The 11278-nt window shown below is 29.1% G+C and overlaps 1 protein-coding gene across 1 annotated transcript; it reads left to right on the top strand.

Annotated features, from left to right (window-relative positions):
- On the top strand, positions 2808-4745 carry LOC109327851 (transcription factor MYB39-like). The gene is made up of 3 exons (XM_019561026.1): positions 2808-3019; positions 3194-3323; positions 3859-4745. Exons 1-3 carry the CDS (start codon positions 2887-2889, stop codon positions 4571-4573), a joined length of 978 nt encoding a protein of 325 aa, XP_019416571.1. The 5' UTR covers positions 2808-2886; the 3' UTR covers positions 4574-4745.

Raw genomic sequence — 11278 nt, 5'->3', positions numbered from 1 at the left:
TCCGAGAAATTGAAACATTGTTGGTTTTGCAATCATAATCTTTTATTTGTAGAAAAAAAATATATTATGATTTGCTTTTTGGTAAGAAATAAAAGAATAAAATTTTTTCTATATTTATTATTTTTGTCACTCATAAAAAACAAATATCTCATAAAATATTTTAATATCTTATTTTTAATTTACATTTTTAATGACGTGTTTGTTTCTTATTAGTGATAAAAATAGTGGCTTATAAAATAGTGAATATATCAGATTTTTATTTGAAAAACTGACTATAAGAATATATGAAACTCGTGAAGTGAACCAGTAGAAAAACTAATAGTATTTTTGTAATAAAAGTAATTATATATCCTTTTTATGACGAAAGATGGTTAGGATAAGAAGATTCAATGAACGTATACAATCCTACATTGCTACTTAAAAAATAACTTTACCAAACATGGATTATAATAAGAATTGAATCCTAACTAACTAAATTAACATGGTTTCCCCTTATTATAATAATTCTATACTTTAGTATATTCACCCTTTCTTACATTTGTCCACTTTGAAAAAATAATATTAAGAGTAGAAAACGAGGAGTAATATTTATACACTGACAATGTAAAGAATTATATATAGACAATGTATCATTTATCACTCATTTATATTACTTTTATTTAATAGTTAATGATGAATAATGCAATGATAGTATATAAAACTATACTTTTTTTTTCTCTAAAGAGAAAAGGAAAATAATGTTAGTTCAACTTTTTTCCTGAAAAGTAAAGGAAATTTATACCAAAGAAAAAGCTTTACAATGAAGAGCCAGTTCATGGTATGGCATGCAGGGTTGAAAACCTAAAAATGTCAAATACATACAACATTATCTCACTGGAAACTGAAAATGAGTCCAAAAGATTGGTTAATTTCACGCCAATGAGCCACAACTAAGTAAAATAATGAAATAGCACATTTTCTTCAAATGTTGATAAGGGAACTTAACAACCTTACCGTCCATTATTCCCATGAACTTCAAAGCCTATAGGTCAAACTTAAAAGTTCAATGATCATTTTCTGTGTTCCATTTCCATCATTCTAAAACTATGAAAAAGATACAAATCCCTGTCATTTCTTTATCCTTTTTACAACACTTTCCTTCCACGTAATTAATGTCACGTGTTAGGATCAAGTGCACACCCAATATACTTATAAACTTGCTAGAATTAGAGAAATGAATATTTATTGTTAAATCGATTAATCAAAATTAGAACTTGAATTGATGTGACGTTTTAGGAAATTATTTGATTATTAAATACTTTTTAACATTTATTTGATTAATCATTTATACACCATTTAATTGTTAAATTAGATAATTTACTAGATATTAACAAACAGATCACACACATAAATTAGTCGGCATGTGACTATTCTAACTTATAGAGATTTGAGTTTAAGTTAGTGAGATTGTAGTTATATTTAATACTTATTAGAAAAAGCATTACAATCTTTGTGATCTTGTTTGGCTCAAATTCAAATTAGTCCACACCCTTAATATCTAGTACCCAATGATTTATATGGGAAAAACACAAGACACTTAATAATTAAATTTTAAGTTTCTCACTTTTTACATCTGTGTAATTAAATATGATATACCTATACATGCTTTTCGATCTAGTTCTAGACATAATACTTGAAATTAAATTATACTCCTTCGCATGTTATTTTTAATTAAATATTTAGGTTAAGTTTAGTATGTTTTTTTATTTACTTTGTAAAGTTATTTTGATCCTCATAAAAAAGTAAATGTTTATGACTATACTAATAGGCAATAAGTATAGTATTGGTAATTTGTAGCAAAAACTGGAGGCTATTTAATGCTTAACTTATGTCCCAATGACTAACCATAAGTAAACCCCTATACATATAAATAAATAAGGAGTCATTTATGATGAGAATATTGCACTATTATAAGAAATAAAAATAATTAAAATATATCGTTCAATCATATTTAAATGATTAAGGTTATATATATATATATATATATATGACTTTTTTAAGGAATTATATGATTAATAATTAAAATTTTAATTCTAACTACTTATAAATAATTATAAAACAGATTTATTATTATGTCTGGATTAACTTAAAATAATAAGTAGAGATATATGCTATTGCATCTTTTTTAGTTTAGTCCCTAATTTTCTTTAGTTTTGGATGGAAACTAATGATTTAACCTAATGGAAGCCACATTAGCTAGCCGCCACATCAAGAACACGTGGTTACATGGACTAAATTAAAAAAATACATCCTAATTTAGAGACTAAAATTTTAAACATTTTATTTTAGGACAATAAATTAATAAATACTAATTTATATGGGGTAAAAGTAAAAAAAAATCATTTATAAAAAAATAATACAAAAGACTTGGTAAATTGCCATCTCATTATTATCTTTTTGTATTATTCTTCATCAAAACTATTTACATGCTTAAGTATTGGGAATGGTACACTTTTCATTGAACTAATCCTTTTAGTTAAGTATATATCCCTCCTAATAAGTACATTATTAGAATTGAAATTTCAGTTATTCTAAGAATTTGGTATAAATTTACATGAACCTATATAAGAGTAAATTGTATATTTAGTATACATTGCATATGTCTATAAATGCATAATTAATATTAGATCACGTGAATACATGGTTGACGAAGACGTGGCAGAAGGCCGGCGCCGAATCCTCCTGATTTCAAACATCCTCATCCTGCTTCCTTCCTCCCTCTATAAAAACACAACCAATACTTCATTTTCCATTAGACCCAACAAAACTTCACTCTCTTCTCTCTACTTTCTTTCTGTCCTTCGTGTTTTACTGCATTATTTCATTACTTATCGATCTTCTTCCAAAATGGGAAGAACACCTTGTTGTGACAAAAATGGACTCAAAAAAGGTCCATGGACACCAGAAGAAGACCTCAAACTCATTAACTATATTCAAACTCATGGACCAGGAAATTGGCGTGCTCTCCCAAAAAATGCTGGTACTATATTTTATTGCCTAATAACTGTGTGTTGGATATTCTTCTTGTGTGTTAGATATAAACTATTTATAATTGTGTGTTCATATAATAACTGGAGCTTAATAAGTAAGAGTTCTTATTGATAATTTTCTTCTTGTCACTAATCAATGAATAATGTGTGTTCTTGAATTACAGGCTTACTAAGATGTGGCAAGAGTTGTCGCCTTAGATGGACAAATTACCTGAGACCAGACATCAAAAGAGGAAGGTTCTCCTTTGAGGAAGAAGAGGCCATTATTCAGCTGCACAGTGTCATGGGAAACAAGTACGTCAATATATGCTTTTCCTCTATCTCCTTAAAATAATTCTAGTCATATGAATAATTTCTGTGGTGAGTTTTATGAAAATGGAAATGTTACTCCTACAACTTTGGGGACAACTTTCCTTAACATAAATATGATATCAAGTTGAAAATATAACGGAGTCAATGTTTATAGGACTGAATCAATCATCCTTCCATAAGTTAGTTTTTAGGTTAAATCTAGTTATTTTTAATTAATATATTATGAAAGTTGGACCCTCTTGATAAGTAAACCACGTCATGCTGGTTTTATGATTAAGTTAGCTCTAACCATTCTGAAATTTCTTTATCTTTACAACCCAACTTAATTTGTTTTATGAAGCCAAAAGTTACCTTAAAGGTTGTTACCCTTATGGTTGTATGTAATTCACCTAACACCTCTACTACAACTTTAATCCATACACCAAAAGATCTTAAATATAATCAATTTTTTATTAAAGTTATGGTGGGTTTAATTACTTGATTTTTACATAGACTAATATTTTGTGTGCATGTTTAGGTGGGCAGCTATAGCAGCTAAGTTACCAGGAAGAACAGACAACGAAATAAAGAACTATTGGAACACCCATATAAGGAAGAGACTCCTTCGTATGGGGATTGACCCCGTTACTCATTCTCCACGCCTTGACCTTCTTGACTTGTCCTCAGTTCTAAGGTCAGCCTTATGCAACCCATCTCTTATGATGAATATGCAAGGCTTATTGAATAGTAGTACCCAAGCACCTTTGGTGAACCCAGAATTGTTAAAGCTAGCTGCCACTGCAAGTCTATTATCAATGAAGATTGAGAATCCACACTTGGTTTCACAAAATATACAACAACAAATCAATGATGGGAATTTCCAAGTACAACAAAACCAAGGTACCCTACCACAAGAGTTCATGAATCAGTTTGATCAGACACTAAATCAAAGCACCAATGTGAATGGCTTAAGTGAAAACATGGTGAACATGAGTAACTCAAGTTCCCTAGGGAACTTGATTTCACAACAAAACCAAGTTGGTTTGCTAGAAAACTCAGAATTTGGACAGTTTCTAAATAATGCAAACCAAAACATAGGATATGAATCAGTTTTGTCTACTCCTTTATCGACCCCAACTTCATTGAATTCATCATATGTGAATAGCAGCACCGAGGAAGAGAGGGAAACATATTGCAGCGACATATTCAAGATCGAAATTCCAGAGAGTCTGGACATTAGTGACTTTCTGTAAATATGTGTATGATATATGTTTGTAAACTTTGGTACTTAGTTTGCATTTACTCTATTTATTATTTAATTCTGTAGTTGGTTTGTTTTTTCGTTCTTCATTTTTGCTTTCAAGTTGTCAATGTTTTTGTTGATAACTGAAGTCTTTGTATTTTTTATATGTCATTGTATTTGTACAATATATTTTTTACAACTCAGATTTATTTTTCATTTTATCTCTAAACATGATGATATTTAATCATAAAAAATACAATATTGTCTCTTGCCTAACAGATATACAAAATATTCAATTTTACCATGAACAAATAATAATAGGCATTGATTTAGTAGTATAAAATTCATCTAGATCCTCAGAAAGACCACAAAATTATATATTCAATTTCTATGAGCAATACTTGTTGGGAGGGTAATAATACACCTCAAAATGATTAGTTCATTACTTGTAGTAGATAAAATATATTTGGTAGTACCAAAAAATGAATAAACAATAACCCTTCTTCTCCCTAATTCCTTTTATTCGTTTTTTGGAGGGGTAAATATTCTTTTTATTTTTTTGAGTATACAACTTTGGTCCCTTTTGCCATAATAATGTGCTAATCGTCATGAAAGAACTCAACTCAGTAATTTTTTTATTAAATGTAGTTTTATATCTTCTTGTGTAAAAATACCTTTTACTTGAACTGTAGTCAATAGTAATTAAGCTCACTTTACTTGAAAACACCAATTATGTCTAAATCTTTTAGAATAAACAATTGTTTTCCTTCTAACTTTAGTTAAGTTGTCGAATAATATAAGGCAAAGGGTAAAGTTCAAAAACGCCTCTTAAATTTAATATGATGTTTGCTTTAATTCCTGAATTTTAGTAATTTGTAAAAAATCCTAAACTTTTGAATTGAGCGCAAAATAGTTTTTAATATTCGAAGAGTGGGCAATCCCTAACCTGGGCCTTTCACTCCTTAAGGATTATATGTTAAGTCTTATGTGCATATTTTTATTTTGTTGGGTTAGACTTTTTGTATTTCTTCAATTTTCCTCTCAACTTTAGAGTTGAGCTTTTTGTTTTGCACAAACTTAGATTTATTTCTTGGGTCTTATTTATTTAAGAATAATTATCTAGTTTAGCAGGAGTTCCAAAAAAAAACTGGTCTACTTATGTAATTACTACTACATTGTAATTTCTATATATTGGCAATGTAAAGATTTATACACAATTTAGTACTAATTCATCATTTATTTGTATTACTATTTTTAAAAGTCGATAACATTTAAATATGAATGATACAATAATAAATATAGTATATAAAAAATTGAGGAGGGATCCACTTACTTAAACTTACCCCTCGTCCTAGCTAACAATTCTAGGGAAATTCAATGATTTGAATTAATAAGTAGATTAAAGTATTAAATTTTCTTAGAATTATTAGTTAAGATGAGAAGGAAATTTAAAAAATTTGCTCTGAAAGTAAGCGGATTTCCAATCTAAAATTTTTTATAGTGTGAGTACTTACATTTTTTCCTCTAACTAATAATAGTAACACCATCAAATCTTCAACGACATCACTTACGTTTTATTTATTGGAATATTAAAATCTGAAAGAAAAAACCAAAATTTCTACCATGGTTCTTGTCTGCATCTATCCCTGCATCAATAATCTCAAACAAATGGGTCAACAACTTCGTCTATTACTGAAAGGAATAAAGATTCCTTTCTCATCCCCTTGAAGAAGAAAACCAAGTCCAATACTCCAATTTGTTGATTGAAGATTATGATTGAGGCAAAAAGAAGTGGCGTGGCGAATAATGACAAGGGTGAACTTTTGAGCTCGCAATCATGTTAAATATTCAGCGTTCAAATTCAATGACAGCTTCACGTGTAGAAGGACAAGAAAGAACAAAGATACAAGAGATGATGATAAATGCTAACAATAGATGTCTTGTTACGAAATGACCTAATTGTCGGAAGTAAGAAATTATTATATGATACATGATCTATAATCTTAATCATATTTTGAAAATTTATTTGCCATATATCTATTTAATTTTTAATTATTAATACATCATTAGTAATAATAAGTATATTGTTGCAACTATTGGTTTTAAAACTATGATTATGAATTAACCACGTGTTGTTTAAAACTCCAAGCTACACGTGTAAGCTTAATTTTGGTTTATTTATTGCAATTCATCCAAATATCGGGTGTTATAGTTGAATCAGTCTCCTCTCTAACGGAGAAGAGCGTAGTTGTTAATTTTGCTCTTATAGAAAATATCATATTATTATATTTAAGGGGTAAAAGTATCATAATACATTATTGTTACATTTATTTTTTATTTACTTCCTTTTCTATTATGGGAGAACATGCTCTCCTCATATAATTTCACCATAGTTGGTGCGCCACCAGTTCTTTTTCAAGTGGAGAATATTATGTTCTGTATGCATGCTAGCTATATGTCCTATTAGTCTTGGTCGTAGCAAAATAATGAGAAAATTAATTCACCAACCAGTATGAAGTCTAAGGTCATGATGAATTAAGTTGCTGCAACTCATGGATATATGTGGCTGATAATGCTTCATTTCTTTTTGTCAACATAAAAGTCCACCTTTTAGAGTTAGGGATAAGACTAACATTAATCAATAATGATTCAGGAACTTCCCAAAGATGCAACTATTTTTAGTGATTAGTTAGCTGACAGCTTACAAATTCAAAACTGAAAACTTATGAATTAATTGATTGAATCAAAATTATATCCGAAGCTGGCATATAAATATAAATGATATGATAATAATTAATTTAAGAACTAGTAGGATAGCCGTGTACTAGCACGAGTGTTAAGTATTTGGAATAAATTTAATTAGATAATAAGAACTCAATTTTATAATAAAAATATTATAGGGGCTATTTCGTAAAAGATGAGTTATATGTATTTTATTCTTGATGTAGAGTTTAATGAAAGAGATAATGTTGAACCATTTATATTAAATAAATAAATAACCTTTATGAAGAAAAGATTGAAAAAATGATATAAAATAAGTTATAGAATATTTGTTAGAGATTTTGGAAAACATATTTATAAACTACATTTGTAGTTATCTTTAGTGGTTGACCATTTTTATCATGTATCAATATTTTCAATCAGTTTTTTACTTTGAACTCTTGAAATAACTATAATTGATCATGACTGAACACTGCTCTAAAGAAATATTATCATATACTTACAATGATTGACCTTGGGATGACGTTATTACCATTATAGACATCTTACATTACTGACACTTGAATTATAAAGGGGCATATCGATTTTTACATTTAATTTGTTTTTACATATATGTACACAATAATAACATAATAACTCTTTCCTATTCACTTCAATTTTGCTTTGTCAATTTAGTCATTGTATTGAATGTGTATTATTTTTTTAATGCTTGCTGCACGAGAATTCATGTTTGCTCTAGAGAATCTTTTGTTTCTTTATGTATAGTATTTTTTTTAATGCTTGCTGCAGGGGAATTAATGCTTGCTGCATGGAAACTTTTGTTTCTATCAAATATTATAATCTTTTGGTTCCCGGACAAATATACCTCATTAACACTTTCTCCTACCCCTTCATCTCCACTTTCTTCTAACCCTTCAACTTCACATTCTTCTAACCCTTCAGATCTATTCTATATCTTTTCTCATACTTCTTATCACTCATTCATTAACCCTTTCCCACCATCAATTAAATGTAGCATTATATTTTTTAATCCCGCTTCTTAAAATGTGAAAACTCATCTTCTCCATCTCTGCTCAGTTTTTGGTATTACAAAAAATGGTTCAAATGAAATATGAAATCATTCACATTGTTGTCATTGTTGAAAACGACGAGCATATCCCCGTTGTCCTAGAATGATGATTTTAAGAAGCTTATTCTTGGGCTTTAATATTTTCTCCGGGTTTCCAGATTTCTTCCTCCATTTTTTTCTTAAAAATTATCTCATTATTTTTTTCTTAATGATCATGGTTTGTTACTTTAAAAGTTCGACATTTTCACTTTGTATGTGTTCCAGCTTTACATTTTTTGAATGTTTTTAAAAAAATCAGGTCTTTACTATTTTGTTAAAGTCGTAGCTTTTGTTATTTAAAACCATGTTTAGGTCACCATTTTCAGTAAAGATGTACCCTTTACTAATTTCAGTTCACTACTGAAATGAATTTTTTTGAACGTGTTTAGTTTTATTTCGCTGAAAACCACTTAAAGATATAACATTTACTATTGATCTATTTTTATTTTCTTAAACCATTTTTAGTAACTATAGAACTGGTTTTTTTAAAAACTTGTCGATTACTTTGCGGAAAACAATTTCAGTTCAATATTGATATGCTTTATTTTGCTAAAGATGTAACCTTTGATATCCATCTTAAATATATTTAGCCAAATAAACTGAAAAACATTTTTTTGAATATGTTCAGTTTTATTTCACTGAAAACCACTTAAAGATATAGTATTTACTATTGATCTATTTTTATTTTCGTAAGAACAGTTTTAGTACTATTGTTCTTTATTAGTTTATGTGTTTACTTCTTTATGACCTTCACTACTGGTGTGAAAGTTATGTGTTTACTACTTTATGACATTTTGACGATAGAAACTTTGTTTGTTATGAGATTTGCCCTTTATTACCACTTCGTGGCATAACTACTGATTTATGATTGTTTCATTGATATTGCACTATATAAATTTGTGAATTATGACCTTATGTGATAATGCATTAGTAATAAATTTGCATGGGTGGTGTGTGTCTGTCACTGTTGATCATGATCCAGACAACCTTCAAGTTGTAACTCCAACCAAGAGGATGTCTAATGACTTAAACTTGAACCTATTACAAAGCCCCCTCTATAAATCCACTCAGTTGTCATCCCCCAAGGTGGTAAAGTATATCAAAACCGAATGGCTAAGTTCAAATATGAAAACTTGCGTACAACCTTTTTGAGGACTAGCTTTTTGAGAACTACTACCTTTTGATGCATCATAGTAGGATGTATAACCTTTTTGAGAAGTACCTTATGATGCATAACAATGGGATGTACATTTTGTGACATCCAACTTTACCACCCACAAACTTGCCATGAACTACCTTATGAACTATCTTATTATGTTACTGTATTCTCCTACTAGAATTTTATAACACCCAAGTAGTCACTACGCCAGAGTTGCCATTCCACAAAAATTATTTTAGATGTATAACAATACTTTCATGTGTTTTCTGTTTGACCGTAGTAATATATAGTCATCATTAACATCGCTTCACAAACACTGTTCTATTTATTATATACCACAACACAACACACAAAAAGCGTTGTCATATAGTGCATCAATAAAATAACACATCATCCATAAAGCGCTGTCATATAGGTCTTACATAAACAACACATTTTATAGGTCTTGTTAACAACGCTTATTGTTGCGATGTTGAAGTTCATATATTTAACAATGCAATAACAGAAAAGCACTGTTGTATTACTCATAAATTTTCTCAAACAACACCTTAATACAACATCACATCACATGTATAATGTCGTTGTATTAATAATATACAACATCACTTTCTATAAAAAAGTGATGTTGTAGTTATCCTTTACAACAACGCATGTAAGGGATTCCCCTAAAATTCACTGTTGATTTGTATAAATTATTACATGCATATACATTTATTAGCAGAACATACATTCTCAACAACACAAACACCTATACTTTCTGAACAACACAGACACATTAATATAGACCAGAAGTTTGTTTTATTAACATCAATACAATACGAAATACAAACAATGAATATGATTTTGATAGAGTACATAATTACAAATAAAAAAATTACACAAATTACAAAGAAACAATATTATACAAATTACAAACAATCAAAAGTAATCTATAATTATACAAAGACTACTTGCATCTACTTTTTCATTTTCTTCGATTGTTTTTGTCTTGTAGAATCATTCTTGTTTGGAGGAGCATATTGATTTACCCAAATCCCTTCATCGTGATCATATCTTGTATATAAATCATCATCCGCAGTTGGTCCGCTCTCACGCGACTAATATGTCCTTAAAAAAAGGATAATCTTCATCAATATTTTCATATTCTTGGTCATCAATATTATTGACGATTATTTTGGTAGTTACAAGAACAGTGGACCATTTCATATCAGTTGGATCAGTAACATAAAATACTTGTTGAGCTTGTGATGCTAGAATAAATGAGTCATCTTTATATCCTGACCTATTAAGATCCACATGCATTAACCCTAACTCATAAACTCGGAAACCATTATTGTTATCAACCCATATACAATAAAAAACCAGCATCCAAAACATTGTGTAATCCAATTCCCATATTCGTTCAATCACTCCAAAGTATGACATGTTCGCATATATTGAGTTTCTATCTTTTGCACTTGACATGTGTAAAGTTTGAGCAACAAGAATCACACCACTATTTTGCATTTTACTTTGATCATCTTGTTTTTCGTATAAAATGTGAACCCATTAATTAGGTAATCAGTGTAGGATAAGACATGAATGCTTGGACCATTGTCTAACCATTTCAATATGTCGGAAACCAAATGTGCATTTATATTCAACTCATCATCAATGTGATTTTTTAGCCACTTTATGAAACACCGATTAAGCTCTTTGGAAATCCAATTTTCATTCTTACATGGGTT

Source organism: Lupinus angustifolius, chromosome LG15 (assembly GCF_001865875.1).
Source record: "Lupinus angustifolius cultivar Tanjil chromosome LG15, LupAngTanjil_v1.0, whole genome shotgun sequence".
In the NCBI taxonomy this organism is placed as follows: Eukaryota; Viridiplantae; Streptophyta; class Magnoliopsida; order Fabales; family Fabaceae; genus Lupinus; species Lupinus angustifolius.
This window is presented reverse-complemented; position numbering and strand designations above follow the sequence as displayed.